This window comes from Podarcis gaigeae (genome assembly GCF_964106915.1).
Source record: "Podarcis gaigeae genome assembly, chromosome: 8".
In the NCBI taxonomy this organism is placed as follows: domain Eukaryota; kingdom Metazoa; phylum Chordata; class Lepidosauria; order Squamata; family Lacertidae; genus Podarcis; species Podarcis gaigeae.
In genome coordinates this window covers 18,308,186-18,331,815 of record NC_139684.1, presented here as the reverse complement: position 1 = coordinate 18,331,815, position 23,630 = coordinate 18,308,186, and the positions used below count along the sequence as shown (strand labels likewise).

At 48.0% G+C, this 23,630-nt stretch overlaps 2 protein-coding genes across 4 annotated transcripts in view; one reads left to right on the top strand and one right to left on the bottom strand.

Annotated features, from left to right (window-relative positions):
• The window catches only part of NOC2L (NOC2 like nucleolar associated transcriptional repressor), a 129,281-nt gene that overhangs the window by 18,771 nt on the left and 86,880 nt on the right, over positions 1-23,630 (top strand). For both annotated transcript variants that reach the window (XM_083752567.1, XM_083752569.1), the window contains one exon: positions 9,197-9,311. The gene's annotated coding sequence lies outside the window, so the exon portion shown is untranslated. The remainder of the gene's footprint in view (positions 1-9,196; positions 9,312-23,630) is intronic.
• KLHL17 (kelch like family member 17) overlaps positions 1-23,630 on the bottom strand; it is a 38,064-nt gene that overhangs the window by 5,570 nt on the left and 8,864 nt on the right. For both annotated transcript variants that reach the window (XM_083752668.1, XM_083752669.1), the window contains exons 2-11: positions 16,687-16,946; positions 14,604-14,725; positions 11,705-11,926; positions 10,099-10,215; positions 8,357-8,570; positions 6,549-6,693; positions 4,925-5,092; positions 3,932-4,020; positions 2,853-2,926; positions 775-956 (exon numbers count right to left, since the gene is read on the bottom strand). In XM_083752668.1, the coding sequence (XP_083608794.1) occupies positions 775-956; positions 2,853-2,926; positions 3,932-4,020; positions 4,925-5,092; positions 6,549-6,693; positions 8,357-8,570; positions 10,099-10,215; positions 11,705-11,926; positions 14,604-14,725; positions 16,687-16,897 (1,544 nt within the window). In that variant the 5' untranslated portion in view covers positions 16,898-16,946. The remainder of the gene's footprint in view (positions 1-774; positions 957-2,852; positions 2,927-3,931; positions 4,021-4,924; positions 5,093-6,548; positions 6,694-8,356; positions 8,571-10,098; positions 10,216-11,704; positions 11,927-14,603; positions 14,726-16,686; positions 16,947-23,630) is intronic.

The following is a 23,630-nucleotide window of genomic DNA, read 5'->3' as shown; positions in this document are numbered from 1 at the left end:
GTTTCAGGACAGATAAAAAAAGCATTTTGTCACACAGCTCATGGTTAAACTATGGCACAGGAGTCAATGATGGCTTTTAAAGAGGATTAGACAAATGCACAGAGGAGAGAGCAGTCAATGGCTGCAATTGCTGATGACTGTGCTCTGCCTCAACGGTCAGATGCAGTGATGCTTCTGAATACAGTGGTACCTAATTCGTACTTAATTCGTTCCGGAGGTCCGTTCTTAACCTGAAACTGTTCTTAACCTGAAGACCACTTTAGCTAATGGGGCCTCCTGCTGCCGCCACGCCGCCAAAGCACGATTTCTATTCTCATCCTGAAGCAAAGTTCTTAACCTGCAACACTATTTCTGGGTTAGCCGAGTCTGTAACCTGAAGTGTATGTAACCGAGGTACCACTGTACCAGATGCCAGAAACCGCAGGAGGGGAGAGGGCTCTGGTCTTGCTTGTGGGTTTCACAGGACAGGCACCTGGTTGGCAGCTTTGAGGACTGGATAACAGACTAGATTGGCCTAAGCCAGTGAGCTGTTATTACGTTCACTTGAACATTGTTGAGGGTCTTGACAGAGCACTTACTGACTTTTTCTGCCTGCCGTAGCAACTGCAGTACGCTGCTCAAGATGATTTTTAATTGCATTTTGTACAGGCATGTCGCATACCACCTGAATGAAGCGCATGAACCTTCATTCAGTTTGGGAATCCCTGCCCTGAGGGGCAGCTTGTGACACTGCAGCTCATCCGCAGCCTCTCTTTGGAATATGCTGCTCCCTACCTCCGGATGTTCATGGGTGCCACACTTTCCCAAGTGTTCGTTTTTGGATTGTAGCGCTCCACCGAGTTAAGGCAACTTGTCCCATCATTGCCTCCTGCCACGTACAGCATCCCTTCCAAAACAGCCACGCCGGCACTGCTGCGGCGGCTCAGCATGTTGGCAATCGGAGTCCATGTATTGATCTGGCAGGAAACAGCAAAGGAAACATATACATACATACATACATACATACATACATACATACATATCCATAGATTAAAAAGAGCAATCATATAAAACTTAAAAGTATAACTCAGCCACACTACATAGATACCTGGAGCAACAATGGCTATGTTCTATCTCCACTGTCAGAGGCAGGGTGCATCTGAATACCAACTGAGGAGATTTCACCCCTCCCATATCCAAGAATCTCCTGATGATCTCTGCTGACTCTCCAGAGAGGAGGAGCAGTGTTCTGCTCTCTACTTATTCTACTCCAGCCTCAGTCAGTCAATCAGTGTGTCGGAGAGAGAGAGACTGAGTGTTAGAGATCGTGTGTATAGATAAGGTTGCTGCTAAGAGCAGCTGCAGACACTCAGTGCAGTGCAGCATTCTTTATGCTTAGACCTCATTAAGCTCTGTATATAGTTGTATAATAGTTGTAGATAGAATAAAGAAGATATTCTACAGAGCTGCTCTCCAAGTCGTGTTTATACTCTGCTAGACTCTGCTATACTCTGCTGTGTGACGACTGTCTTCTTGTGGGAGTGAATCCGGTGCTCACAACTCTAAGTTGTGAGTCCACAGCACTTTGACCTGTTCCTAGGCAGAAGGTGGTCTCTGGAAGTGCTACCCAGCACTCCTAGCTCAGTCAGGGCTGAAGTGGATGAGTCCAGTTGGTGACACTGGCTCAAGGGCGATGCTGACAGGAGCCACTATTGGGGAAATGCTGCTGTGCTCAGGTCCTGCTTTTGGATATCGCAGAGGCATTTGGCTGGCCACTAGGTTAACAGGATGCAAGACTACATGGGCCTAGGACACTGTTCTTCTTATGCTCTTACGAGCCACATGAGGGGCTGATTCCCCTGCTTGCTTTGCTCGCCAAAACCCCTACCCCCACTCCATGTGCTGCCCCTCTCGCTTGACCTGATCTGCTGCTGCAAGCCCATGTTGCTTGGCTGTTATGCCCATGGCTCACTTGCCCTCTTCAGCTCACTGCTGCAAGCCCTGCTTGCTCGGTCGCTGCCCCTCTTGCTCTCACGCCACCTGCCCCCCAGCTTGGGGGCCTCCTCCCACCACAAGCCTAGCTCACTCACCTGCAGCCCCGCTCACTCACCCCACCACCCATTGTCTCCAATCTTTCCCACAACCTGGAGCATGCTCAGCCCATCGCCAGCATGGTGATGGACTCGCACAAATACAGTACAGTATATGGATAGGTTATTTTCTCCTTTGGGGGGTAATATGCCCCACGGAGGACCTTAAGGTCCATAAATAGCAACACCCTAGAGATCCTGGGCCCTAAGGAAGTTAGATTAGCCTCAACCAGAACCAGGGCTTTTTCAACACTGGCTCCGGCCTGGTGGAACGCTCTGTCTCATGAGACCAGGGCCCTGCAGGATCTGATTTCTTTCCGCAGGGCCTGTAAGACAGAGTTGTTACGCCTGGCGGAGTCAATTTGACTCCCTCCCCCTCTTTCTTTTTCCTTTATCCTCCTGTGATGAGGCTGCATTTTAACATTTTAATATTGTATTTTAATCTTGTTTTTTAAGTTGTATTCATTCAACTTGTTTTGATTATTGCTTGTTAGCCGCCCTGAGACTGACCTTGGCTGGGGAGAGCGGAGTATAAATAAAATTTATTATTCTTATTATTAGTAGTAGTAGTAAAGGCACACACTGGAAGGCAGAAGTCCTGCAGGGCTTTCTGTCACCTGCTGCTCGTAAGTTCTCATTGCAATTCATCTTTGCAGCCTGCCCCTCCCCCTCCCCCATTTTCCTTCCGGCCCACTCTCAGTGGCTCCATCACCACCCCAACTACGGTATATCCAAAACTTCCCATTCTTCTCCCAATAACCCTCAGTGCCCCTTCCTGTTTACCTGTGGCTCATATTTTTCCACAGTTGCCAGGTGTGATGAACTATCATATCCCCCAACAGCATAGAGGTTGCCATCTGCAGAAGAAGAAGAAGATGAAGATGAAAAACACACACACATACAACCCATGCATAAATATGCAGCAAAGCAAGACTCCCACCCCAAAACACACATTCAATCCATACATTTGAAGCACATGCCTTTCCCAAAAGAAACCTGGGAACTGTAGTTTGACAAGGGTGCTGGGAGTGGTAGCTCTGTGAGGGGTAAACGACAGTTCAAAGCCTTGGAACGAGTGGTAGGCCCAATAAAAAGATGAGTGTACAGAAAAACACCAGGCCACAAGGACTGAGCAGCCAAGGCAGGCTCCTCTGGGGAGAGATTACCTCATGGAGCGTGAAAACACACACACACACACACACACACACACACACGCATGCACACGACGTTCCTTCCGGTCACTTTGCAGAGGCTTCATCTGGTGCAAGGGGACATTAAACATTCACAAGGCAGCTTCTGAACTGTTCCGTGCGAGCAAGGCAGCAGCCTAAACAAGGCCGCCTGCTGTTAGGATTAAGTTTGCTTTTTGGACAGGTGCAGAGCAAGTGGCAGGCCAGGCATGCGGTGCCATGACGACAGCAGGCGGCATGCATGAGTGGAAGGGGAATGACTAAGAAGTCCCTGGGGCTTGGAGGTCAGCAAACTGGAGCGGAAGGAAGAACTCATGGCACACGCAAAAAAAATCTGTACAGAAAGCCCAAAAGGAGCCATTCCACAGCTGAGGTTCTCCATCAAGTGGCCATGGAACTTACTGTGGTGCTTAGTGCTTCAACGCAGGGGTTGGTTTCAACCCAAGGGCCACAATCCCTTCTGGGCAGCCTTTCAGGGGCCACATCCCATTGGAAGGCGGAGCCAAGGACAAAAGTGGGCCAGTATACTGGATAAAACTATTTCACACAATTGCTTTGGGAAAGCGCCAAGCCTGTTTTTCTGGTATGTTCTTAGAACAGCAAGTGTCCGTTCTCTCTCTCTCTCTCTCTCTCTCTCTCTCTCTCTCTCTCTAATTTATAAGCCAGACTTACCAAGGGTTGCCACGCGGACGTATCTCCTTCTGGTGCTCATGGCTGCGATGGATGTCCAGGTGCCTGTTAGGGGGTCATATCTTTCAGCACTGAGGCAGGTCAAGAGAGAGGAATAAGTAGAATATGGTCAATAGTTATGGTGACCAAACAGATGCATTGTAAAACAAAAAAACAGAAAGACGGACGGAATAGCAGTAGACAAGTTTTCAGAGAACTGGATCTTTACCTATTAATTATTGGAATGTGAACTTTTAAGATGATATGTATACAAATCATAATGAAAGTAGATCTGTGGAAATTAATGGACTTATTGGTCAAGTCCATTAACTTCAATGGGTTGGCTCTGAGTAGGACTAGTATTGGATGCAACCCAACCATTCACCCACAGGCAACTCTCAACTTACACAGAGGTTACGTTCTGGGGATAACCCCTAAAGCCAAAATACATTGGGTGCAATGGTGGGTGGGATTGCCAGAGGGCCCCCCAACTTTTAAATCTTTTGTTATCTTCTTGTCAAGCGCATAAAGCTGAATGCGCAGAAGTTAAAGGTGCGTAAGTTGGAGTTGCCTGCATATATTCTCTTATTTAAGAAATATGGTCAGATGGCATTTTTCCTAGCTGTAAGGAACTTGTAATTTAAATTGTATTTGGTTATATCCAACTAGGTTTTACTCAAGAGTGGAACCCCTGAAATTAGCAGACCTAAATTAGCTCTGTTCGTGAATTTTAACTGGTTTGCATCACACCGGGGCCACATTCACACCATACATTTAAAGTGCTGTGATATCACTTTAAACAGCCATGGCTTCCCCCAAAAAGAATTGTGGGTGCTGTAGTTTATTTAAGGGCGCTGAGAGTTGTCAGGAGACCCCCTATTCCCCCCAACAAAGCTACAACTCCCAGAGTTTCCTAAGAAGAGTGATTGATTGTTAAACCACTCTGGGAATGAGGGGGGCAAGGGGAATGGCAAATAAGCCAATAAGCCCTCTTACCTGTTGAGGCACGAGGCTCCATCATATCCTCCAGCAGCGTAGAGGAGCCCATGCAGTGCTGCTACCCCTAAACAGCTCCGCCTGGTCCCCATGGAAACCTCCGTCTGCCACGAGTTGGTGACCGGATCGTAAGACTCCACTGTGGCCAAGTCAGAGGTCCCATCATAGCTGTGGTGAAATAGAGCCAGCGTTACTATTGAATATATCACCCTATTTATAGTTTTAGAATTTTAAAATAATTCTCTGTAAAATATCATTTGATAAAATTATAAAAAATACTACAAACATTTTCCAGCATAAAAAATATACTATTGAGATGTATATATTTAGGACCTACCTTGTTCTTCTGATTGTAAATGGTTTAAAACTGTTTTTAATGTTGTTGTTTTAAATTGTTGTGACATGCCCTAGGACAATAGGGTGAAGGGCGGAAAATAAGTAACAGCAGCTGGCTAGTTCTAGGTTCTTATGCTCTGACTGGCATCAGCTGTCCAGGTTCTCAGACATGAGATCTTTTAAAATGGAGACGTTAGGAAAATGCACTCTGAATAATGACATCCCTCCCAATCATCTCTGCCTTTTGCCGCTAGCTCCTAAATCAGGATACATGGGTTGCAACCAAATAAGTGCTACTCAGAATAGACCCACAGTCCCTTAACTTCAATGGGTCTACTCTGATTAGATCTAACATTGGAGACAACCAAATGCTAATAAGAATAAGAAGAATACATATTTATCACTTCATACGAAAATAGGCTTCTAAGGGATTTACAAGTTATAAAAAAAGACAGCTACACAAACATATCAACATCCACAACTAAAATGCACAGTAAAAGAATCCCATTAAAACATTAAAAACCTAAACATTCACAATCAAAACAAATCCACCTCTCTGCCTGTGGATAAATGACAGGATATTTATGATATAAATACGGTCATTGGCCGTGGTACCTTGGTTTATGAACTTAATCCGTTCCGGAAGTCCGTTCTTAAACCAAGGCGTGCTTTCCCATAGTAGCGGGGGACTCAATTTACAAATGGAACACACTCAACAGGAAGTGAAACATGTTCTGCTTCCAAGGCAAAGTTCACAAACCAAAACACCTATTTCTGGGTTTGCAGCGTTCTTAATCCAAGTTGTTCATAAACTAAGCTGTTCTTAAACCAAGGTACCACTGTATTTCTTTTTTCTTTCTTTCCTTTCTTTTTTCCCTTCTGGTTTCTAAAATATTATTGTTCTGTATATTAGTTTGATTCTTATTGTATTTTATGTTGAAAATTTTCAATGAAAAATACATTTAAAAAAACAAACATCCACAATCAAAATAAACAATTAAACCAACACAGCAATTAAAACAGGACACTCTGGTCAAGAGATCAGAGTAATGCCTGTGTAAACAGGTGTGTCTTCAAAAGCTGGCAGATGCAACAGGGAATGCGTTCCATAACACTGGAGCTACCAATGAAAACGTCTGCTTCGGCATTACCACTAGCCAATAATCACCAGGCCAGGTTCCATAAATACAAAATTCTCCCTCCCTGACATCTATTGCTCCCTTGAAATTATGTGATGACAGCCATGGGGGTGGTGGGTGGGTGAGAGTGGCCGAGAATTCCTCCTTACCCGCCCACGGCATACAGCTTGTTCCCAATGGCAGCAACGCCCACCCTGGCCCGGCGAGTGGACATCGAAGCCACCATGTGCCAGCGGTCTGTCCTGGTGTCGTAGGCCTCACAGTCACCATGGATGGCAAAGAGGCTGCCGCCACCTGCACGAAAACAGAAAGCAGGGAGAAAGTGACAAGCTGGAAGGCCAGGGGGTAAGGCCAAGGGGCTCTCTGCAAGCTCATCTCGGGGCTCAGTTCACACAGCTGTTTCTGAGGCAACCTCCTGTCAGGACTGGGCTATAGGCAGTCCATAGGAGTTGAGCCTGAAGGCTGCCCCCGGCAAGTCGGTGCAGTGGCGTAGGGTGGGTTGTCAGCACCCGGGGCAAGGCAAGTAATTTGCGCCCCCTAACCTGTGGATTTGCGCCCCCTAACCCGTGGATTTGCGCCCCCTAACCCTAACCCCCAGATGTTGCGCCCAGTGCGGCCGGCCCCCCCTGCACCCCCCACGCTACGCCACTGAGTCAGTGGTTTGCAAATGTCTGGCTCTTAGCCTTTGACTCCTGGCACCTGATAAGCTGCCGCTTAGGTGGGCTGCAAAAATGCTTGGGGTGCAAAGCAGATCAAATTAGGGGTACAGCCTGGGGAGAGGGCCACAAAGAGAATCTGGAGGACTGGATTTGGCTCCCCAGAGACTGTACAATGTACTATCATCCAGACATGATGTAAAGCCCCATTAAAATTGTGAGGAAACATGGAGGGATGGTAGGAGGCGGCCAGGGGGTGCTGAACAAGCCCCAGCGGGGTAGGGGGCAGAATCTCAATGGAAGCAAGTAATAGCATCCAACAGGTAGGCTCTGGTTCTACAGAGAGAATGAGGAATCTGTCACCCTTCATATGTTGTTGGGACTCTTAACTCCCATCATCATTCTCCATCATCTAGATCAGGGATGTCCAACTGGTCAACCATGATTGACAGGTCGATCCCTGGCTGATCTTGGTTGATGACGGGATCCCTCTCAATCGGCAGTAGTGAAAAGCAATGCAGTGAAAGTCCCCGCCTCCCTCCTCTATCGCTCTGTTCCTCCATTGTGTCAAATGGGTGGTATTTAATTGTATGTAGCTAACGAGTTAGGAAACTAAAGTATAGTGAGATCTTCCCCTTTCCAAAAAAAGCTTTGGCTTCCCCCCTCGCAGCCTCTTGTGAGTTGGACGTGCCTGATCTAGATGATATATTGTATAGTCCGCCAACCAGTTGTCGTGGGAAATGCAACAGCAGAGATCATTCAGTGTATAACTTAAGCGTAAATTCTGTTAAGTGTTAGTCAAGGAAGGGGGGATAGATGGAGGTTTTGCTTAGCAGCCTGTCAGAGCAGCATGATCTTTAGCATGTGCTTGCATGAGGTAGCATGTGCTGTGACTGGCTGTGCAGTTGCGAGGCAGTTTTCCCCGTGTTTGGTTTAATATCTAACCCTGCTCTGTACAAGGCCTGAACTAAGAAAAGACAAAAACCTCTCTGTTTCTTTCTTCTCAAATTATACACTGATTTTGTCTAGTTGGCTTGGAAAAACTGTTATCAGGATTTTTCTCTCTGTGTTCCAGCTTGCTTTATTAACGTGATTTTGCTTAACAGTTATGACTAGACAGAGACAATCTGAACAGCACCCACAGTGCTAAAGTGGCAACGCCTCCCCAACAGGCCAGGAAGTTGTGCCACATGCACAATCATTCCCCGCATCTAGTCCTTCCTTTGTCCAACCTCCAGAAGTTCCCCCTCTCCCCACAACCCCCAACATCCAGTTCCTTGGTCTTGGCCAAGCCTCCTTACCCACGGCAAAGAGCACAGTGCTGGCCCCCTCACAACGCCGGGGGCGCGTTCGGCTGTTACTAAGGACGCCTCTCTGCTCAGGCATGAGATGGTACTTGAGGGCTTCGATGAGAAGGTCCTTGCATTCTGACTGGTGCCGCACAAGCAGCTCTGTGTCGACGTTGCTCATCAAGAAGTCACGGCTTAGGAGGGGAAGCCGGACACACTTCATGAGCTGGGGAGAAGAAAGGAGAAGGTTTGGGCGGGGTATGAGGGGGAAGGAAAACTGCAGGGTCTGGAATGGGAATCATGCAAGAACAGGGTCACTTTCGGACAACCTGTTCCTTGGGCATTGACCCAAACTTGTTTGCACTAAGGGTTGCACCCAACTAAGGCTCCATTTGCACTATGCATTTAAAGCAGTATCAATTTATTCATTGTATTTATATCCCACCTTTTTCCTCCATTTGAACTCTGCTGTTCCAGGTCCTAGTCCAACTCTTTAACCACTACCCCAGTTGAAATGGCCATGGCTCCTCGCAAAGCATCCTGGGAACTGTAGTTTGTTAAGAACGCTGAGAGTTGTTAAGCAACCCCTATTAGTTACAATTTCCAGAGTCCCCCAGCAAGTGGGATTGACTGTTAAGAACTGTTGCTCTGTGAGGGGAACTGCACTGAGAAATTCAGAGATCTGCACATTTCGGAGGACGATTGTGCTTTGTTTTCTGCATCGTTTCGGAAAGTGCAAATTAGATAGATTTGCTTTTAAACGTGAACTGAATTGAATTCCTTCCCGCTCTTAACTACAGCAGAATAAAATCAAATGACCCATTCATTCTTTCTCTCTGTCTCTGTCTCTAGAATGGCATCCATCGGTAGGGGAAAAAGAAAGCTGTTCTGTTTTTGAAATCAGTTGTGCGATTATGTCATACAGAGGAGTCAAGAACTCTGTTCGCCACAACGAGTGTTTCCTTTGGTGAGTAAAATAAGAAGAGCCTTCTTCTCCAGCTTGGAGCTGGACAGCTAGGAGGAATAATCACTTTTGTCATTGTAAGGTAAAGGGATCCCTGACAATTAGGTCCAGTTTTGACCGTCTCTGGGGTTGCGGCGCTCATCTCGCTTTATCGGCCGAGGGAGCCGGCGTACAGCTTCCAGGTCATGTGGCCAGCATGACTAAGCTGCTTTTGGCGAACCAGAGCAGCGAACGGAAACGCCATTTACATTCCCACCAGAGTGGTACCTATTTATCTACATGCACTTTGATGTGCTTTCGAACTGCTAGGTTGGCAGGAGCAGTGACCGAGCAATGGGAGCTCACCCTGTTGCGGGGATTCAAACCACCGACCTTCTGATTAGCAAGGCCTAGGTTCTGTGGTTTAACCCACAGCGCGACCCACATCATTGTACGGTGCTCTAAACCAACAGTGCAGCTGTGGGAGAATCCTTGGCACTTGCTCCAGCTTGGAGTTAGCAAATAAAGCCTGGAAATGGTGGCTTTGTTGCTGGGCTACTGAGGCACTCTGGTGCAGCTGCAGGAATGGACCACCCCACCCCTCTCCAAACTTTGCGGAGGGAAGCAGTGACTTGTCCCTGACCTTGCACAGCAGCACAGCCTGAGGTCAAGGAAGGGACGGAGGAGAGCCTGGAGACCCAGCAACCACCATTTGGGGGGTCAGCTGAAAATAGCAGACTCTTGGCTATGTAGCATGCAGCCCCCTCCCACATTCATCCCAAACAGCACCGAAACCCGCACAGCAACGTACCCTAGGGATATGCTGCCTTCGACTGTCCACATCATGCTTCACCCAGCTCAAGACAGCTCGATAGACTTCCTCCTCTGAGGGCACATTGAGGCTGTCACTGGAGATGAGATCTAGCACCTGTAGAGGAGGACCGGGGTGGGTGGAGGGGGGCGAAAATAATAGAAAATTTGTATTATTTCAGACACTGCACTGGAAAAATGGAATTGAACAAAGTTGATCCCAAGAACCGCCAGCATTTCTAAGCTGGATCCAGATCAAGAGATCGAGATAAAAACAACATGAGAACATTAGAAGAGGCTCACTAGGACCTCAGCAGCCTGCTTTAACTATGTTGCTGTTATAATGGGATTGCTTGTTGGTTATTCTAATCATGAATGTTCCAATTTTTGTGTTTGGATGGGGTTCTTTTGTAGTGTGTGCTAATGATGGGTCTTTATAGGTTAGTGCTTGGTTTTATATTTGAAAACCACCTAGCAGGTTACTGATCCCTCATCTAAACTCACTAATGGTCCCTTTTGCTGGTAGCAGCTGCTCAAGGATTCAGCTAGAGGTCTTTACTGCTACTTGAGAGCCTTTTTAACTGGAGGTGCCAAGGATCGAGGTTCTGCATGCAAAGCAGATGCTCTACCACTAAGCTACATAAACCATAGGGACATAGGAAGTTGCCTTATACTCAGACCATTGGTCCATCTAGCTCAGTAGTGTCTACACTGACCGGCAGTGGCTTTCCAGAACTTCAGACTGGGGGGTATTGAACCTGGGACCTTCTGCATGCAAAGCACGCCCCCCCACTAAAAACAAAAAACACAGCCCTTCCCAATGCTTCCATCTACAAAGGGCATCACAGTGGTGCCTGCCAAGCATTGGCAACAGTGTCAAAGGAGAAGCTGGCATGATGCCACCAGCAAAGGCAGGAATGGCCTCATGGAAACGCAGGAGGAGTTTTAATGAGAAGGCACACTGGTGTTTTCTTACTGCATAAGAAGCACATTAGGTCAGCACGTATTTACATGCACCCTTCCTATACCAGCTGCAAAGCTTGGCCTGTGGTTTGGAAAAGCGATTGGAGGCACTGAAGTTGCTAGGAGGGAGGTACCTCCCTCAATTTTTTTAACTCTTTAGGAATACACAGGAGGCTGTGCTATCCTGAGCCAGACTCACTCTAGCCATATTTATTTACCAGGGCGTTTGGACAGCATTCACGGTGTTGGTTTCCCACTGAATCCAGACATTTGCATAAACTGATGGGACTGAGTGTCTGTGTGCAAAACCAAACATGGGGGATGGGGGAATCGATCACTCATTATACCAGGCTTCCTCAACCTCAGCCCTCCAGATGTTTTGAGACAACAATTCCCATCATCCCTGACCACTGGTCCTGCTAGCTAGGGATCATGGGAGTTGTAGGCCAAAAACATCTGGAGGGCCGAGGTTGAGGAAGCCTGCATTATACCTTTAGTTTGTGCTACTAAAACGTTTTGTGGATTTCATTTGCAAAGGTAGATTGCAGCCTCAATCTCAAGCAGGTGAGCGAACTCTGGTGCTGCTTCATACCATTCACGAAACCTGTCACACAAGGCGAAAAAAGGGCCGCGCAATCTCTTACCTGCTTGAGAGGCAGAAGCATGAACTCTTCTGTCTTGGAGACATCCACAAAGTGCTGCAGGACGTATTTGTGGGCCGACTTCAACAGGTCGCTGCAGGAGTGTGTGTCTGCGAACCCCCGGATGCCCAGGCAGTTGGAGGGGTCCAGCTGGCTCAACAGGAACTTGCAGCAAGCATCCCGCACCCCGTTCAGCTGGAGGAGGCTGGCGGCAGGAAGCAGTGTCTGCAAGGCAAAAAAGCCTGTCACAGGCAGGTATCTCACTCCCCACAACCCTCGCTGGTCCTGACACTCCTGGTCCTAATGCCACCGTGAAACATCCTCTTCCATCCTTCTCCTGACACGCAAGAAACAATCTTAAAAGCTGAGACCTACAGAGAAGGACTTTCCAAACATGTTACAGTTCTTGAATCAGGATGCATGGGGTGGGGAGCCTTTAGGCTGCAGGCCATTTTTATTTAATATATTTAAGAAGAGCCCTGCTGGGTCAGGCCGATAGTCCACCTGGTCCAGCATCCTGTTCTTGCAGTGGCCGGCCAGATGCATGTGGGAACCAGTGAGCAGTATTCAAGTGCAAGAGCAATCTCCCCTCCTGATGTTTACAACAATAGCTATTAAGAAGCATTGCTGCAGCCAACTATGAAGACAGATCATAGCCATTGCAGCTGGTAAACATCATTTAAGCCCTCTACATCAATGCGTCTAATCCTCTTTTAAAGCCATCCAAGTTGGTGACCATCACTGCCTCCTTATATACCGCTAAGTTGCTAAGCTGTTTACAAAGTGACACATACAATATATGTAACAAGGAAACAACTGCAGCTAGGATTCTCCATGCACAAAAATGGAAAGAATTAGAAATACCCACTAAAGAAGAATGAATAAGTGAGGTGATGGATTATGCAGAATTGGCAAATTTAACAGCTAAAATAAGAGAACCTATGAAGGTTTTGTGGAAGAATGGAAATCCTTTTCGGATTATTTAGAGAAATATTATCGTATGGCAAACACGCAAGTAGGATTTGAATTATGAGCAACAGAATGGATTAAAGATTATAGTAGTTTTGTTAAGATTTAAGAGATAGAAGACAGGATGTAGCACAGGGAGAGAAACAGAAAAAAACCATGGAAAAGGGAGTGGGGAGTAAAAAAAAATACGTTTTTATTATGTATTGAAATGTATGTGTGAAATTTTGGAAAACTTTAAGAAATCTTCCAAGAGGGGAAAAAAACACAAGGAAACGATCTTGGCCCACCAGGGGGTCTAAATTGGCCTGTGAAGTCATTTCCTCCCCAAACCACACCCATCTGCCAATCAGCTAACATCTTTAGGTGACACCAGCTGATGGGCAGGGTCCGATCTTGCTAGAACTCATTCCCACTGGAGGCAGTGACGGCCACCAACGTGGATGTCTTTCAAAGAGGACTGGACAAATTCATGGAGGCAAGGCTATCAATTCTATCCCTGATGGCCATGCACTGCCAGAGGAAACAATGCTCCTGAATACCAGGTCCTGGAAGCTGCAGGAGAGAAGTGTGCCCCAGCTCCATAGTACTAAGAACACTTCTGCTTCTTGCATTTTAATAAGTTGTGTGTCATCATTTTTCTTTCCATTTTTTAAAATGGAAAGCTGTGCAGTCAGCGCAAACATAGCAGGGAAGCTTCTACTTTGGACCAAGGCTTCCCTCAATTATCCTGGTTTTGCACTGGGCAGTCTTTCAGCCATCACCTTCTGGTAGGAACCTACAAAAACCCTAGAGAGATCCACAGATGGGGAGAGAGAAGGGGTTGCTCCAGGCCAGCTGAGCCAGCCTTGTTGGAAGCACTGCAAGACCAACAGCAAACAAAGCCCAGCCAGCCATCATGTGACATCATCGGGAATTGCAGGGAGGGCAATGTGATAAGATTACAGGCAGGCAGCATCTGTGGTTCAGGGGCCTGGAGGTGCCACTGCAATTTGGTTTTGATACATAAATAGACATTAAACAAGACGGACCCAGGAACCCCATATGGCCATGTGGAATGCTCCTTGCCCGTATCCAAGATGCTCCATTCCACTTCTTCTCTCACCCATCTCTCCAACTGTCCCCTTTGCTCAGTCCTCATTGGGGTGGGGCTTTTTGGGGGTGATGTGGGGTTGAGGGGATCTTCTGTTAGGATTCCCGCCCCCACTCAAGTCTATTGTTGTACAGCTGCAAGAATTGAGGGTTCTCTGCAGGGGGATTTCTCCAAGCCTACTGATACCAACCTTTGTACGTGTGTGCAATTTTGACTACAAAAATGTCAACACCCACCCCTGAACACTGGAAACAGAAGGAAATATAAAGGAATGGCTCACCTGGTGGGGCAGTGCAGCAGCAGCTTTCATGGCCCTTGCACCCAGCACTGATCTGGACAAAGAGTCGGAGGCTGCAGAGGCACCAAGTGGGGAGCTAGTTTGGGTCAGGGCTCAGACCTGACTGCATGAAGGTATGCAGACCATCACACCTCAGGTGGCCGGGCAAGAACTTCCAGACCACCAAGGCTGAACACTCATTGATGCCTTTGCTTGAAGAACCACATGTCTCTAGTCTGGCTGGGCTGAGAGCCCACCAGAAAGAAAGCTATGGAATGGAGGATCCGTGCCTGTTTTCAGGCCAAAGGTTCTGAAGTACCCTCAAGATGGGCAGAGCCAGGAGGAAGAAGTCTGGAGACCCCAAAGGCCTCAGCCTGCTCCCAACCTTTGTTGAGCAAGTTGCTCCCTCGGAGCTGTCCGTGGTTCTGCCACTTTTGTCCCTGGCATCAGACCAGAATGCCACAGCAGTGTTGCCGCTTAACAGCAGAGGGTGCAGGTGAGGCAGCAGTGAGGACAGTTCCCAAAGAAACCATAGAAAAGATGCTGGTCCTTCTGGTCCATCTTACCTGTACGTTCCCTTCTCCCACCACAATCTCAGCCGTGTAGGCATATTGAACCAGCTGCTCCAGCGCCTGCGGGTCGATATCATGGAGTGTTATGTGGGTCTGTCGGCTTTCACTCATCTCATCTGTGGTGGCAAGGAAACACAAGGGAACTCCATGAGGACGCCATGGGTATCTTAAGCAGAAACCCCTAGGTGTTTTATTGTGGTTACTGTGTCCAGCAAAAGCCAAGGCCCATCCAGCCCTTTGGAGGAGGAGGAACCGCAGATCAATGGCAGAACAGATGCTTTCTTTGCAGAAAGTCCCAAATTCATCTCTGGGTAGCAACAATCACAAGTCCTAGAGGTCTGAGAGAAGCCCTTGCTTCAGACTTGGCCCCATCTGCACTACAGTGGTGCCCCGCAAGACGAACGCCTCGCAAGACGAAAAACCCGCTAGACGAAAGGGTTTTCCGTTTTGGAGGCGCTTCGCAAAACGAATTTCCCTATGGGCTTGCTTCGCAAGAAGAAAGCCCATAGGGAAATCTCTGGGGACCTCTTTTAAATGCTAGCGGTGGGGAGCAAAGCCTTTCCCCCCCCCCTCCGGCCTTCAGAAGAGGTCCAGGAAGGCCGGCGGGGGCCGAAAGGCTTTGCTCCCCACCGCCAGCATTTTAAAAGCAGTCCGGGATAGCAGGGAAGCGCTTCCCGCTATCCCGGATGGCTTTTGAAGGCAGGCGGGGGGGAGCAAAGACTTTTGCCCCCCGCCGGCCTTCAGAAGAGGTCCTGGACCTCTTCTGAAGGCTCGCGGGGGGCAAAAGTCTTTGCTCCCCCCTGCCTGCCTTCCCGGGAGAGCGGAGAAACGCAGCGCTGCGTTTCTCCGCTCTCCCGGGAAGGCAGGCGGGGGGGAAGCAAAGACTTTTGACCCCCGCCGGCCTTCAGAAGAGGTCTGGGGACAGACTGTCCCTGGACCTGGTCTGAAGGCGGTTTCCATAGGAACGCATTAATTGATTTTTAATGCATTCCTATGGGAAACCGTGCTTCGCAAGACGAAAAACTCGCAAGACGAAAAGACTTGCGGAACGAATTAATTTTGTCTTGCGAGGCACCACTGTATACGTTTAAAGCAGTATCATATGCAGTCGTACCTTCGTTTACGTATCCCTCTACTAACGTAAACTTTGGGATACATAAGCAGCAAACCTGGAAGAATATTTCTGGGTTTTTACCACGTGCGCATGCGCAGAAGCGCTCTACCGCCGTGCGTGCGTGCGCAGAAGCGGTCCCTCCAGCTGCGGAAACCTCGAGATCCGACCGGAGCTCCAGAACGGATCCCGTCCGCAACCGGAGGTACCACTGTAATGTTAAACTGTTGTGGCTTCGTCTAAGACTCCTGGGAGCTGTAGTCTTTTAAGAGTGCTGAGAATTGTTAGGAGACTCCCTCCCATTCTCCTCACAAGTACATTTCCCAGAGTTCTCTGGGAAGAGGGGTTGATTCTTTAAAAAAGCCAGAGACAAGACTACCAATAGCTCCCCCCCTCACTTAGCTGGTTTATACTGGGTGGACTTGACTAACATAGACCAGTTAATTTCAATAGATCTGCTCTGAATAGGATTTATTTGGGTAGAACCCAAAATGTCTGCTATATATGTCATGATTAAGGGATATCTTCTTCTTCTTCTTCTTATGTAAATGTTTGCCACCCTTGACTCCTTTACAAAGAAGGGCAGGATATAAATATAAAAAATAATTAAATATGAGGCATCAGTGCCCCACATAGTCCCTTTCCCCTTCTCTTTGAGTAGTAACACCAGATTAAATTATGCACCTATTAAAGTTCATTTGCAAGTTATCTAATGCACCCTTCGAGAAACTCTGCTCTGCAGCTCACCTGAAAGGGAAAGTCTCAAAGCAGAAAGAATTTCAGGGTTAATGAATTATGTGCAGCAAGAGGAAGGGCACCAATTAAAAGTCTACTCGACTTGCAGAATTTCTACAGGTTGCAGAATTTTTGCCTCAACTGGAGCAGAACATGAACCATCTGGGTGCAGACTTTCAAGGCAACTGAGGCAAGGAGCAAGAAGAAGAGGATTTGGGTAGAGATACTTGCTTGTGAACATGGCGTGGAAGTAAGGGCTGCAGGAAGCCAGCACCACTTTGTGGGCCTTGATCTCCTTGGTGGCCACATGCAGCACAATGTCGCAGAGCAAGGATCGCTGCCGCATGCGGTTCATGCAGACGAAGGCGTCGTGGTAGTGCCGTTTCGAGTTGTGGGAGATGCTGTGCCCATCCCGGTTTAGGAGCTGCATTCCGCTTTCCATGGCTGCAGGCGGGTCGTTCCTGGCTCGTGGCAGCGCCCTCTCAGCCTCTCTGGAGAAACATTTTAGGGAAGGACAAGAAGCAGATTAATCACAGTTTTGGATCCTAAACTCTGCTCCTTGGTTTAAACAACAACACCCTGCAGCCGACGACCTCTTTGCAACATTTCAGCTCCCCAACCAGAAGCACCCTATATGAATGCAAAAGTGGAAAATAAGAAGGTAAGAAGAGCCTGGCAACTGGATCAAGCCAAAAGCCCACCAGCATCCTGTTTGGACAGTGACCAATCAGATGCCTCTGGGAAGCCCCAAAGAAGGCCCTGAGCCCAACAGCAACTCTCACTGCTTGCAGTTCCCAGCAGCTGGCGTTCAGAGACATGCTACCTCCAACAGCGGAGGGGTCAGCCATTGCCAGCCTTGCCCTCTATCAATGTGTTGAATCCGCTTCTAAAGCCATCCAAGGGGAGCATGATGAACAAGAGCATAAGAGCTCTGCTTGATTGGGCCAAAGGCCCAGCTAGTCCAGCATCCTGTTCTCCCTGTGGCCAACCAGAAGCCCCAAAGGAAAGCAGGACCTGAGTACATACTGCCTCTGGCAATGAAGGCAGAACACAGCTCTCATGACTACCAGCCACTGATACCTTCCATGAGTTCATCCAATCCTCTTTTACCTCCATTCACTATGAAAACCAGATGTGGGACTATGATGCTCCCCTGGCCTGATCCAGCAGGGAACTCCTTATGTTATTCATCATTGCATTATGTGGAGATGATTTAGATCAGGCAAATTCATGGAAGAGAAGGCTATCAGTGCCTACTAGCCAGTATGGCTTTCTTCTGCCTCCACTGTCAGAGGCCGCAGGCTTCTGAATGCCGGTTTGCTAGGAACCACAAGAGGGAATTGTTGCTCTTGTGCTCAGGTCCTGCTTGTGCACTTTCCAGAAAGGGCAGCTGGCCGTCCACTGTGAGAACAGCATACTGGACTAGAGAGGCCACTGGCCTGATCCAGCAGAGCTGCTCTTATGTTCTACCTTGGATGCTGGGTGGAACTGGACTTTATCCATTTAAATCCTGATTGGTGTGGGGGGAAGGCATACAGTTTTGCCCAAGGCTCCTTCCAAAGCACTAGCCTCCCTGCCGCTGCCTCTGAGCACCATGCATTGTGATAACCACAGGCACCTCGCCGGTAATAATCATGAAAAGGAATAATTAAAAACCACTCAGCAGCCTCACATCAGATCCGCCCACCGGCAGTAAGTCACACGCATGTTTATCCGGGCCTTGATATTCATCACAAACACCTCCACACTGCCGGCTGCGAGGGCTTATGAGTATGTGTGAGCGTGCCTAAAAATAACTGGTCCTCAGCTAGGAAGAGGAAGCAGTTTTAATTCATTCTTGCCAAAAGCGGGAGACGCATATGCCAAGGAGAGGGAGGCGGCGGCAGTGATGACGAAGACGGCAATGGGGACAAAGAGAATCAGACCACAAAGCAGCGCACACATGCACACGCTACAAGCCAGATGGACAGATGGGTGCAGACGCAGTGAGATGCCAAGCTTCCTGCAGCCTCGGAAGAGAAGGGGGGGGAGCACCAAAGCATACAGAGCGCTTCCTGTGATGGAGAAGAGGGAACTCCCGTCCTCGTCTGAAACGAGTGGAGGCATCGAGCGGCGACTGAACGGATGTGACTCCTGAGAGCCGCCCACATACAGCTGATCGTGCAAGCTAAAGGCAAATGGGAAGAGAGAGGAGATCTCGTGAAGTTAAGGAGCTGCCAAATGCACGATGCGCAGCGGGCGGGTGAATTAACATTTGCAAAGTATGCAGTGGCGGAAGCACAAGGTATAATTATGACGGGTGGAAGGTGGGCCATGTGCTCCCCTCCAGCAGCCTGATTTCAGCAGGTGAGACTTTTTCAGGGTGGGGGATAAAATGTATTTTTCTGCTCCCTAAATGTTTCAGCCTAGCCCCCTGGGTGAGGAACCTTAGGCCTGGGGGCCAAATGCAGTCCTCCAGACCTCTCTAACTGGCCCTTAAAATTGTCCCCAGGCCACATCCCTCACCAGCCTGACTTTGCACCCTCTTTGTTTTTGCCCAGCTAGAATGTGTTATTGAACTCTGTTCCTGCCTTTTGTCTGGATGGAGGAATGTGGGTGAAGAAAGTAGCCTCCTATATGAAGGTAAAAAAAAAAAAAATTGTTGCTGCACCCACTTTTGCCTCTGGCTCCACCCACCACCGGCTCCTGGAAAGTCCCTCAGAAGGGAATATGGCCCCTCAACTGGAGAAGGTTCCCCATCCCCATCCTAGCCTTTCCAAAAGATTCCACTATGGCAACATCACTGACTCGCGGTCATCTGGCTAGGAGATTTCACAGCCCCCATGTGCTGGCCTTCCTGCAGACCCCTCAGAGTAGTTCCCACCTTTCAGCCATGCAGGGGGTAGTGTAAGGTAGTGGGGCAAGGAGCAACCATCCTAAGCAGTGCACTCTCCCAAAGGTCCTACTGTACAAGCTAGATGGGACAATTACAATAGTTTCAACCATTCAATAGCATTGTATCAAAGCTTTGGTTGAGGGCCCAGGAACTGGTCAAATCATAAGGATGTGCATAACGGTAGAAGGACTCTCAACTGGGCTTAGACTTTCATAGGGACAACCTCTTTCATGTGCAGGAGCTATCCTGGGTCCTGAAACATCCTAGCATTTGCATGGACTATAGTGGTACCTCGGGTTACCTACGCTTCAGGTTACATACTCCGCTAACCCAGAAATAGTGCTTCAGGTTAAGAACTTTTCTTCAGGATGAGAACAGAAATCATGTTCCGGCGGCGCAGCGGGAGGCCCCATTAGCTAAAGTGGTGCTTCAGGTTAAGAACCGTTTCAGGTTATCAATCTATTTGTATATTTAATTATAGTAACACCCACCACTGCCACCCAACTCCCAACTCAGATAGCCTCTCCAGGAGGATACAGTGGTTGATGGCATCAGATCAAGGAAAAAATCTGTCTCCTCCAAGAACACCTGGATCTGGTTAGCAACCACCCACTCAAGAACCTTGTCCAAGAAAGAGAGGTTGGCAACTGGCTGGTAATTCCCAAAGTTCTCAGAATCTAGGGATGGTTTCTTAAGAAGCGATCACTGCCTCCTTGAAACAGGCAGGAACTATCCTCTCTTGTAAAGAGGTATTGACCACCTCCCTAGTCCTGACAGCTGTCTCCTTCCTACTGGATTTTATCAGCTAAGAAGGGTAAGGGTCCAGAGCACAGGTAGTCGATTGTGCCGATCCAAGCGCCTTGCCAACATCCTCGAGCCGGATCAATGAAATTCAACCAACAAAACAGGATTAGACAGTGCTCTGTGTATCTCTTGAGAGTCAATTGCTGTAACAGTAGAGCTAAGGTCCTGATGGATGCAAGGAATTTTATCCTCAAAATGCCTAGCGTTCTGCCACCACTTTTGGGCCAGTGTGCTGAAGACCCGGAAAAGCTCTGCCAGATGGTATAGTGAGGATGCAATGGTTGTCACGACAGCCATGAAGTCCTGAGCCACCCCAGACCCAACTGCCTCAGCATGGATGTTGAAGTCCCCCAGAACCATCAGTCTAGGAGTCTTCAAGCACTGCCGCCAAGAACACCTCCGTCAGGGAGACTGAAGGACACCAAGGTGGTCAGTAAACCAGGAGAATCTCTAATCTGTCCCAATTACCTACCCAACACCAGGAACACACACTCAAGATCCCCATTCAGTGGGACAGAAAGCCTGGATAGAGACACACAGAGAGAATCTCTATAGACCACAGCAACCCCCTCCCTGGTCCTCAAGTCTGCTCTGATGCTGTACTGAGTACCCAGGTGGGCACAACTGGGTAAAACCAACTCCTCCCTGTTCACCCACCCAGGTCTCAGTGATGCAGGCCAGATCGGCCTTCCCATCTACAATCAAGTCATGGGTACACAGCCAATCTGTCATTCAACAGCAGCAGTCGCAGACCCAAGGGCTGGCTGATAGGACCACAGTTCTTCAACTTGAAGGGAAGGCTGCCACACTGCACAGTCACATATACACAGGATCTTTTAAGACAATGTGTTCAGCAATCCTGAGAATGCAGAACATAAACAACTTGTCTCTGGGCACAAGTCAAGAGAAAAGGTCATAGCTCGGAAGCAGAGCATCTGCTTTGCATACAGAAGGTCTCAGGTTCAATCCCCAATCGTATCTCTGGGAGCATTGGCTGGGAAAGATGCCCTGCCTGGAACCCTGGAGAGCAGCTGCCAGTCAGTGTAGACAATACTAAGGCTGATGGGCCAATGGCATGATTCAGTATAAGGAGGCTTCCTATGTTCCTGTGTCTTAAGGGAAGGGCCGTGGCTCAACGGTACAGCAGCAGTTTTGCATGCAGAAGGTCCTGGGTTCAATCCTTGGCATCTCCTAGTAGGGATAGGAAAGAAGACTCCCTGCCTGAAACCCTGAAGAGCAGCTACCAGTCAGTGTTGACAATATTGAGCTAGATGGGTCCAATGGTCTGACTCAGTTCCTGTTCCTTACCCTCTGTGTGAAGCCTATAGCCTCACTAGGAACAGACTTTGCTTTGAGATCCCAGTTCTGTTCATGAAACTCCAAGCTCTGTTGGAGGTAGCATCTTTTCAGACATTCCTTCCTCGTCTTCTTAAAGGCTTTCCAAGAGGAAATGCAGCCCTAAGAGTGAAAAAGATTCCTCACCCTTACCCATCATCCTGAGCACAGTTGTTTGCTACAAGAGAAGTGCCTGGCTTTCTGTGAGAAATAAATTAAAGCAACAATTAAAGGATTCTGAGAGCCCTAATGAACCTATACCCCAAGAAAGTAATCGTTGTAGCTCTGAGAGAGTCACTGTTCTGAGCACACTTTTTTTGAATCTGTCTCCTCTGGGCACCATTGGGTTCTGCCTTGGCTCATTCATTCACTGCCAAAGCAGAGATGCTATGGAGTGGCATGCTTTCAAGCAAGCCTGCCCATGGCAACTCTGAACAAGGAACTCTTCTATTCAATAATGTAAGATGCAAAACAGTTATTGTCCTAAGCAAACATTTTTTCAACTAATAATAGTTAAGGAAGTGGGACATAGTGGGTTGCCTAGGAGCAACTTGGGAATGACTTTTAAACCATATTAATCTGCTGTCATTAACAGCTAGTTGTTTCATGTCCGTTTACATGCAATTTTGTATTGATTTTTTTTTTATGGTGAAGTGCCCTGGGAACTATTTGGCTTAAGGGTAACATATGAACGCTTTCAAGTCCTCAATCCCTTCCCCCATCCCTTCTTAAATTAAAGCCTTTTGTCTTTTTAAAAGGTCGAGCTTCAGAGCCACCAATGCAAAAACTTATGTTCCAGGAGAATTCACTTTGGATTAATGCATATATGAATCTTTTATTGCTAGGAGGGGGGTGTCTAAACTTTGTTGATATAACAATAAAGAGCAGATCTGTACATACACAGCACTAAATCTTTTATCTAATCCCCTTTTAAAGCTATCTAAACTTGGCTACAAGGGACGTGGGTGGCACTGTGGGTTAAACCACCTAGGACTTGCCGATCAGAAGGTCGGCGGTTCGAATCCCCGCAACGGGGTGAGCTCCCGTTGCTCGGTCCCTGCTCCTGCCAACCTAGCAGTTCGAAAGCACATCAAAGTGCAAGTAGATAAATAGGTACCGCTCCGGAGGGAAGGTAAACGGCGTTTCCGTGCGCTGCTCTGGTTCACCAGAAGCGGCTTAGTCATGCTGGCCACATGACCCGGAAGCTGTACGCTGGCTCCCTCAGCCAAAAAAGCGCGATGAGCACTGCAACCCCAGAGTTGGTCACGACTGGACCTAATGGTCAGGGGTCCCTTTACCTTTACCTTTAAATTTGCCTAGCAAGCTTCTAAAGTGGCATATATTAGACAGGGTTAGGCTAGAAGCTGTTCACCCTCTATTAACAGGTGCTCCTAAGGGACTATTTCTATAACCAACAGGTGCACAGGCTAAGATCTGCTGCAAGGCAGACCTTTTGACCTGAAAATCCTGCCCACTGTACCCAGCATGACTAAAGATTGTCATTACTCAATGGCTGTGTTGCATGTTCACATTAAATTAGTCTTGCATATAAAGCCTGTGTTTCCAATGCCAGATGCCTCTGGAGAGTCACTGTTCTGAACCTCTTTCCAACCCTCCTCCTTAGGGCATCCTTTGGTTCTGTCTAGGCACTATTCGGTCACTGCCAAAGCAGAGGTGCTATGGAATGACCTGCCAGTGTGGTGTAGTGATTAAGAGTCTTGTAATCTGGTGAACCGGGTTCACGTCTCCGCTCCTCCACATGCAGCTGCTGGGTGACCTTGGGCTACTCACACTTCTTTGAAGTCTCTCAGCCCCACTCACCTCACAGAGTGTTTGTTGTGGGGGAGGAAGGGAAAGGAGAATGTTAGCCACTTTGAGACTCCTTAGGGTAGTGATAAAGCGGGATACCAAATCCAAACTCTTCTTCTTCTCTCAGATGAGGCTGCCCACAGCACCTTTGTATGAGTAACATTTTCAAGCAGGAATGTAGTACCCAGAATGGCAACTCATACAGAGATACAGAACTCTCTCTTTTTAAAAAAAAACAAACCCCACACCCAACACCTCACACTTAGTAAACCTATTCTTGAATTTTGGTTTTTAACCCTCAACTACTTTATAGCCTGGGAAGTGGGGAAGAACCTGGAAATTACTTATGAAC